The sequence below is a fragment of the Mytilus trossulus genome, chromosome 2 (genome assembly GCF_036588685.1).
Source record: "Mytilus trossulus isolate FHL-02 chromosome 2, PNRI_Mtr1.1.1.hap1, whole genome shotgun sequence".
Taxonomy (NCBI): Eukaryota; Metazoa; Mollusca; class Bivalvia; order Mytilida; family Mytilidae; genus Mytilus; species Mytilus trossulus.
Genome location: NC_086374.1, coordinates 53869237 through 53878997, shown reverse-complemented (window position 1 = coordinate 53878997; position 9761 = coordinate 53869237). Strand labels below are relative to the sequence as shown.

At 30.1% G+C, this 9761-nt stretch overlaps 1 protein-coding gene across 6 annotated transcripts in view; it reads right to left on the bottom strand.

Moving 5' to 3' along the window:
- Positions 1–4139: 4139 nt before the first annotated feature.
- Positions 4140–9761, bottom strand: part of LOC134707570 (proto-oncogene vav-like) — a 52396-nt gene continuing 46774 nt past the window's right edge. For 5 of the 6 annotated variants that reach the window (XM_063567460.1, XM_063567459.1, XM_063567457.1 and 2 more), the window contains 4 exons: positions 8964–9054; positions 6680–6782; positions 5870–6024; positions 4140–4719 (listed from right to left, as the gene is read on the bottom strand). In XM_063567460.1, coding sequence (XP_063423530.1) covers positions 4672–4719; positions 5870–6024; positions 6680–6782; positions 8964–9054 — 397 coding nt within the window. In that variant the 3' untranslated portion in view covers positions 4140–4671. Of the gene's footprint in view, positions 4720–5869; positions 6025–6679; positions 6783–8416; positions 8505–8963; positions 9055–9761 lie in introns of all 6 variants that reach the window. The other variant, XM_063567458.1, reaches the window with a different exon arrangement.

Sequence of the window (9761 nt, the reverse complement as noted above, 5' to 3'; positions counted from 1 at the left end):
ACTGATTGTATATGTTATATAAGATTCCCTCGCATTTTTTTTTTTTTGGGGGGGGGTCTTTTCAATGAAAAAAACACAAAGTTTTAAAAATTCTTAGAGACATCCTTTACAGAACAAACGTATATGGATTAGTCTCAAAGTAAAAACTAATTGATAAAATCTACCATCCAAATATAGCAAACATCTGATATACTATTGTGGTCAACAATTGTGTAGTGAATTGTGTAATAAAGTGCAAGACAAAAGTAAAGTGATTCGGTCTGTTAAGATTGGCATGTAGAGGATGTTCCATCAACACTTTATATTTTGTCTTTAAGTGTTTGATGAGAGTTGACAAAATTACTGGTACTCTTACTTGATAAACAAGAGGTTACCTTTAGTACAGGTGAGCTAAAATGATAAACAAATTACAAACGTATTTACACTAAATTCATTGAATGTTGAATGTGTACTGATTGACATTTCAGTTATATACATTTTTATTATTAAACGATATTAAAGACAACAACACCCATCAATTACCGCATGGTGATTATTTTTTAAGTTGATTTTTATTATTAGTTAATATTTGTGGGTTTGAACTAGCCGTCAGCTGGAAACTGGGATATACTATCTACATATATGTTCCTGCTGTCAGTAACTACTCTCAAATCTGTACTGAGTGTCATTCTGTTGTAAGGGGTGTATAAATACCCCAAAAAGGCCATTCTTGATTTTTTGTTACAATGTTTGTTTGCTTTGTATTGATCTGATGAGTTAAGCCCTTTGCAACTATGTTTGCAGTTACACCACTGTCCTAGTTTGAGCACTCACAAATATGTTTTACTCCTCCGCATTCGTGTGCCTCTCCCAAGTCAGTGAACTGTAATTTAGTGGTTGTCAGTGATTCATGGCCGTCATATTTTTTTTGGAAAAAAGTTTTGTTACAAATTAGGCCATTAATTTTCTCAATTGAATTGTTTTAATATGTTCCTGGTCTTTTATAGTACTCTATACAGTTTATGTTTTTCTCATTGTTGTAGACCATACAGTTGCCTTTAATTGTTTACATCCACTTCATTGGACTATGCTGTTGATTAGACTTGGGTTGGGACTTCAACTAAAATAACTTGGCCAAAAACTTTCAACTTGAAGCAGGACTTACAGACAAATGGACAGACAAACAGAACAGATAAATGAACAGATGCAGGGACAGAAAAACATAATGCCCCTACGTGGGGCATAAACATCACCTTCCTCTCTCAACACAACTAATATTGATTCTTTTAGGTTTATCAGCTAAACTTTTCTTGATTAATCTGTGACACCTTTTAACATGGCCATACGATGGATTTCAACTTGTGAAAAGTAATTTCAAACAAGTTAGTGGTTTCTTTTTTATTATGCACAAATAGTACATTATATACAAATTAATTCAATTCTGTACAACTTTCAATATATTCACATTTAAAACTCATAAAATTTTATAATAGTATGTTATAAGTTATTATTTCTATGTGCTTACAAAAGCTACCATTTGCTTACAACATAAATATTCAATTATTTAAAAGGTTACTGAAACAAGTCATAAAAAAGTGAACCCATTAATAGTTTCCTTATCATGCTCTATTCTTCAACAGAAACAATTGCATGAATGAAGATATACATCAGACTCAACACTATTGTCTTCTATGTTCAGTGGACCGCGAAATTAGGGTTGACTCTAATTTGGCATTTAAATCAGAAAAATCATATCATAGGGAACATTTGTACTAAATTTCAAGTTGTTTGGACTCCAACTTCATCAAAAACTACCATGACTAAAAACTTTAGCCTGGAGAAGAACAGGCAGACGAATGAAAGGACCCACAAACTGAAATCAAAATATCCCTAAGTGGGGCATAAAAATCAGGCCTAAAGAATTCACTTTAGATCAAAAATAGCCTGAACACTTCAGCTTTATAATATTATATCAAAATGGCCTAAATTTGGTTCTAAAACGGACCTTTTTCAAAAGTCTTACTACTAGTTTCAACAAATCTTTTCATTAGAGTACATTTTAGGTTGCAAGTCTGAGAGCATATTTGGATTAATTGTCAAAAAGTTATGATTTTGTGCATTTGTCAGTTTGCAGTTTAATAGTACATGTAGACTCTGATGCAACATTTCTGTTGACACATTTTAATTGGCAATTTTGATGACCTCAGTTTTTAGTTGTTGACAATACCAAGATTCTGCATCTGGTAATTGCCATATGTTTGAAATGTGGCAACAATGCAATGTTTTATATATATTAATCTATGGCTTTAGTCTTGATTCTATTTTTGTTTTAAAACAAAACTAATTTATGACTTGTAGTATTCACCCTTAAAATCACAGCATTAATTTGGCAAAATGGAATATATACATTAAATTTTGTTTGTAATCTTCAATAGTGATTTGTACTCCATATCAACTGGTAGAATACTTCAGATGATAAAAGTTCACAAGGCTTGTTTCACATATTTTCAAAATACAAAATTCTGTAAAATAATTTCATTTCAGCTACCAGGTAAGCAAAATTAATTGCAAAATTATTTTGTGAAGAAGATGCGTATATATACTAGCTATATGGAAGGACAATATCATAAGTACAAACACAAGCCACAACAGTATTTACCTCATCATACAGAGGCTCGACTCTTTTCAAAATGTATTAACACAGATCACTACTTATGATTTATCTTGAAACATATACAATGTTTTATTTTGAATGGACTTTCTAAAAATAACTGGCTCTTTAGAAACATGTTCACATACAGGTATATTTTAATAATTGGTACAAAAAAAGGCTATAAATAAAGGTTTTTTCTTGTTCTGTATGGAAAGGGATCATTCAAAGATAAAATGACCTAAAAAGCCAATCACTTATGCAATATTTTACTAGAAATAATCATCATGACTTATTGCTTCAACTTAAGTTACAATGGATTCATTTATTTTCAGTGGAATCAATTTTCTAGAATAAAAGAAAACTTGTATTTTTCGTGGATATTTGATTTTTGTGATTTTATAAAAATGTGTGAAGAACTGTTCATGTGAGGGAGTGGACAGAAAGACTGTGGACGCCTCATATTTATATATCACCTTCACTGCATTGGGAGAGCACATTCAGGATACAGGAACAAATTTTTAGTTACCGTCATGACAATCTATTTAAGCCTATCTAAGAAAATGTTAAGACCTTTTAAAAAAAAACTTGTTATAAAACAAAATGAATGACTTTTTTGATAACATAAAACTGATCAGGTTAAACATAACCAATGTACATCATAAAATTATTTAAAAAAAATGTTCAGTCCATCCTTACTAATGCAAGGGGAAAACCCCAATAAAATTCTACATACTGTCCATTAAATTAATATTGTAATATTTGTATATGTATATATATATATATAAATTAATGAGCAATCATAAACATGATATTAACCAACATTTTTTTTTTATAATACTGATTCTTTATCTTAAATTAATGAGAGTATACATATATAAACATTATATAAATATAATACAGAGTTCACAAGTTTATGTCACGTTTTCTTTGATACTTAGGTTATACTTTATTGTGAGAAGAATTTTAACTACGATAATGCCAAAAGGTTTCCAGCATTTAATAATTTATTCTTATTTAGTCTAAACAGGTAGTCCTACTGGTATGCTGTTTCCTTTTTACTGATGATAAAAGAAAATCTAACCAGTAAAAGTTGAGGCTACTCAAGTGTTGCCACCTAGTGATAGTTTGAAAGCCTATTTTAAAGCATAAGATAAATGAGAAATGAGAAACTTGATTGAATAATATGCAAATTCAAAAAATTGACAAACAAATCAAGAAACTTCATTTCAAAGTAAGGAGCAAAACTTTAAAATTCTTACAATATATATTCTATACATAAAAGATGTTAATAAGTTCCAGGAATGGTAATCATTTTTGTATAGTTGTAAACAAACATTAAAATATCTATATGAGGCAGGTACATATGGGCAACTTTTTGGTAAAACCTTTACATGATATTTTTTATAAGGAAAGCAAAATGGAGGAGATATGATCATTGTTATTCAAAGGTCCATGAAGTATGGTTTTTGAGATCCTTTACAAATTAACTTAATTTAACTTTAAAAAAAAAATTATTCAACAAAATAGTCAGTTCTCATTCTTTTTTATAAGAATCAAGACAACAGACACAGGAACACACAAAGAAAAAGTTGTGGCTTTTATTATAATACTTGAACGTGCTTGTAAATCAAAATTAAAATTAGTTATAATCACTTGTGTTCTTTATCTTTCATCTAGATAGCACTTTTACACTACCAGGGTTATTTCACCTAAATTCACTAACATTTTTCTAAAAATAAAAGTGATCAAGACATTTCTACTTGTCATTTTGATTAGTTTGGATTTGACAAAAAGGAAAATGTTCTTTTTTTAAATAAATTTAAACAAAACAACCCTAACATATACCAGTATTCATATATGTCCTTCAATAAGTGTTATTTGCCTGTAATAAAAACCGGTACTCAAGCATAAAGCTTTGCAGTACAATCACAGATATTCAGTCATGCATGACACATTTGTCTTTCCATTTTATGGGGAACAGCACTGTCTCTATGTCACACCTGATTGACTTTTTGTTTGGAATGACCTTTTAGCACTTATTATTCTTCATCATCTTCTCTAACATATGCTAAGGGGAAGTAACCAACCTGTAAATCAAAATAAACTAAGTTTAAATTAAATTTATTAAAAATTGTCTTATATATATGTTATAATTTCCCTTTTATATATAAATTCACAAACATACATGTAACTTTACAGGGCTCCATGTTGAAGGCTTACCTTTACCTGCAATGGTTTACTTTTAATACTGTTCTGGCACCTGTACAGGAAGAACACAAAGTTTTATCTAGCACCAATTGTAATTTTTTGTTGTTGATATTCACCCCATTTGTACCAGCTGTTAGATTACTTTTATTGATATACAAGAATTTTCTTGGTATTCCTTAACCAGAAGATGATACACACAGAAGAAGTATACTTAACAACAAAATTATTTTACCTGTGTATAATATGATATAATGTGTTTCAAAAGTGATGATTTTCTAAAATTTGTTTAACATTTCACAGTGGTATCATACTTAACTATGTTTAAACCTGTTTATTTACTTTATACCTTAATTATTTATCCCTTATAATTGTTGTTAACTATGTATTTGCATTCAGGTATCACAGATTAAATTTATTCGTCATTGTATGTTTACTTGCATTTTTTGATTGAGTTAAGCCTTCCAATTGATATTTTATAGAGTGTTTTTCTATGTTGAGATGTTATACTATTGTTTCAGAAAAGGGAGAAGGTTTGGTACCATGACAATGTTTAATTTGCTGCAAATATTTGCACCTGTCCTAAGTCAAGAATCTGATTTACTGTGGTGGTCATCTGTTTATGTAGTTCATACATGTTTGTAGTTTTTATATTGGTTAGAATGTTGGTTTTCCCGTTTGAATGGTTTTTCACTTGTAATTTTTTGGGCTCTCTATAGCTTGCTGTTCAGTTGCTTTTAATATAGGTGCATTTTAACTTATGCATATCTGCATTGCATCTCATTTCTCATTTTGATATTTTCTGTGTTATACATTGTCCACTTCAATTTTTGTTCTTGGTTGATTTTTGTGACATGTAAATTGTATTATCTGTTCATTGTATACATGTGTGCATGTCCATTGAAAGCTGTACACAACCTACTTTGTAAAGTTGTATTTGCTACCATTTATCTAAATAATTTATCTTTATGCTTTATGCTGTTACTAATTCTAGTCTAATATTCTGTAATCTGACAGCATCTATAGCTTTACCTTGCCAGTAGTACAGTGCTCTCCCTTCCACCAGCCTTTATCACTTCCTGTTTTACTGAGTATTGCAACACGATCTCCACGACATAAAGATAATTGTGATGTAGCATTTGCAGCATAATCATACACAGCAACTGCATAGCCAAGAATTCTGGAAGCTATAATGTAGAATAATATTTGTATAGTCAATTGTCCTGTACAGTTTCCTGAAAGCTAATATACAGAATGAAAAACATGTTATAGGGTATATTAACTACTGTAAATTCAGAAATTATTGCAATAATTTTATTATTGCGAAAAATGCGATAGGGTTATAATCACAATAATTCAAAATCATACTTTGCAATTTTCTATATGAATTAAACAAGAATTTTTCTCAGTATCGCATAAACAAAATTTTGTTTAAGTTTAAATAACAAAATCACAATAATAAATGCACACAATAATTTCTGAATTTACAGTATCATTTCATTAAAACTTGATGAAGATGGATGCATATTAATGTCCAGTGTCCAATTAAATATTCAGGGGTTGAAGTCATAAAACTTTGCTCAGTGCTCAGAGCACAAAAATCATGCTCGAAACATGAAATCAAGCATTTTGATTGGTTGATTCTTGAGTCTGAGTACAAAAATCGTGCTCGAAAGTTTTATGACCACAAGGCCAGGACTATAACATGTTAAAGCAATATAAATATCAACCCTGCTTGTTAGATTTTTAACAATGGTACACACAATTCTCCTTACAGACAACCCTACTCTAAACTCTGACCAAAAGTTGACTTTTATTTTATAACTGTTATACTGTACTTACTTGCACCAAATCCAGCCTGACTTTTGATTGGATACAATAATGTGGTTTTGACACCAGGGAAACATTCTTTTAAACTGTTCTGTTGATAAAATTCTACTAGTTCCTGTAAGTATAACATAGAAAAGAGAATAGAAATGGGTACAAACTGACCATATAGCAGAAAACATCCAAATGACTATCAGGAAAAAAGGTTTTGTGAACTCTAAAAACTATACTGAAGTGGCAGTTTTATTACACAAAAGGGATTACAAAACAAAAAGAAATCTTATCTAAACAAAATAACCGAAATTCTTTCTGTAAAATTAAATTTGTTCTTTATCCCAATTATTCATTTAGGACATATAGCTTTTAGCTTAGGTCATGACCTGCAAATATGACTGTTTTCATACCCTTGGTTATGAATTCAAATTAATAAGGGATCTTTCATCAGATATATGCAATGATATCTCAATTTGATTCTGATTTAACCTAAGATAACAGATTTGACATCTTGAAACCTTAAATGTGACCTGATTTGGGTCTAGGTAGGTCTTGTACCTGTGACCTTGAACTTCAACATATTGACCTTTTAATCAAGGTGATCTTTTCTACTATCACATGTATATGTTTTTGAAAGATATCATTTTTGAATATTAACAGCCAAATTCTCAAGCAGAGACAGCAGAAACTTCAGTAAGTCTATTTACATCAACTGAGGAAAATCTCTTTTCACTAAGTTTACTTACAACAATTGAGGTAAATCTCTTTTCACTAAGTTTACTTACAATAACTGAGGTAAATCTCTTTTCACTAAGTTTACTTACAATAACGAAGATAAATCTCTTTTCACTAAGTTTACTTACAATAACTGAGGTAAATCACTTTTCACAAAGTTTACTTACAATAACGAAGATAAATCTCTTTTCACGAAGTCTTCTTACAATAACTGAGGTAAATCTCTTTTCACAAAGTTTACTTACAATAACTGAGGTGAATCTCTTTTCACTAAGTTTACTTACAATAACTGAGGTAAATCTCTTTTCACTAAGTTTACTTACAATAACGGAGATAAATCTTTTCACTAAGTTAACTTACAATAACTGAGGTAAATCTCTTTTCACTAAGTTCACTTACGATAACTGAGGTAAATCTCTTTTCACAAAGTTTACTTACAATAACAAAGATAAATCTCTTTTCACGAAGTCTTCTTACAATAACTGAGGTAAATCTCTTTTCACTAAGTTTACTTATAATAACTGAGGTAAATCTCTTTTCATTAAGTGTACTTACAATAACTGAGGTAAATCACTTTTCACAAAGTTTTCTTACAATAACGCAGGTAAATCTCTTTTCACTAAGTTTACTTACAATAACGAAGATAAATCTCTTTTCACTAAGTTTACTTTCAATAACGGAGATAAATCTCTTTTCACTAAGTTTACTTACAATAACTGATGTAAATCTCATTTCACTAAGGTTACTTACAATAACTCAGGTAAATCTCTTTTCACTAAGTTTACTTACAATAACTGAGGTAAATCTCTTTTCACTAAGGTTACTTACAATAACTCAGGTAAATCTCTTTTCACTAAGTTTACTTACAATAACTGAGGTAAATCTCTTTTCACTAAGGTTACTTACAATAACTGAGATAAATCTCTTTTCACAAAGTTTACTTACAATAACTGAGATAAATCTCTTTTCACTAAGTTTACTTACTATAACTTAGGTAAATCTCTTTTCACTAAGGTTACTTACAATAACTGAGATAAATCTCTTTTCACTAGACAGGAAGTAAAACCCTGGTTCTTGATGAACTTTCATGTGTTTAAAATTAAAATCCATTCTACAAGATATATACGGTTTAAACTGACAAATTCATATAAAATCATGAAATTTATTAACATGCTTACATTTTTGTTTATATCTGATAATACGTTTTGCCTTTAATAGCTATGTCTGGCATCATTGACAAAAGATGCAAAGTGCCAACTCCCCCCAACTTGTACAAAGAATGTTAAAATCATACATAAGGCAAAAGGTTGGCAATTAGAAGAAAAGCTTCAAGAGAGGTCTTTCAGAGCAGAGTGATCATAAAACTGTCAAAATATCATTTAGTAGCAGTTAATACAGTTTTTGCAATTACATTTTTGAAGGAGAAAACATCAATTATTTGAGAATGAAAAAGAAACATGCTTTATCATATCAAGAAACCAAACACATAAGTTCAGATGGCGATGACTCTTTTCTTAGTAAATGCCAACCTTTGACCTCATGTTTGAATCAACTTGAGACTGGTACTTACTGGAACAGTTTGGAAGTATTTGGTATCACCTAAATAGTAATAGTTTTCAGCACTTTTTTCTACACGGATATGCCGCACCTGGTTTTCATATCTAGAAGGAAAAGTTAACAGAATCCAGTTAAGGGTTATTAAGGTCATGCAATACTGAAGATTAACATTCAAAGGTTAAAAAAACAAGTCACAGTTAAAAGGTCAAAAGGTTAATCAAAGAATTTAGACAGAATGTATACTAAAAAAATTGCATTCAATCAAAGATTTTTTTTTACATTATCTCTCCAATCTATAGAAATTTCACATTCTGAGAAAATAGAATGATGCCAATTTTCATGATTACTGTTCTCCTCTTATATTTATTGCCTTTTCCTCGGTTTTAGTTTGTTACCCCGATTTTGTTTTTTGTCCATGGATTTATGACTTTTGAACAGCAGTATACTACTGTTGCCTTAATTCATGATTACTGAAAAATTTCATTGTAACCTAAGATTCTAGGCTTTAAACTTGACACTTAATTCACCAATGGAAAATCTGAACCAAGATTGGTTTTGAATTTGTGTAGATTTAATCATCCACACTAAGCATGCCTACACCATCCCTTATGGATAATTTGTTTTTATTTTTTTATATTTTTGACTCAAAGGTCCTCTTTCTGACTCCACCCGCTGTTTATCTGGAAAACTAGTAACATTCTTTGAAAAAAATATTATCAGTTATTTGAACTAGTGAGTCCTTCTTCAGCAATTTATTTCTAGAATAAGATTGGACAAGTTTCTAGTGGCCATAAATAACGGACAGCTTGAT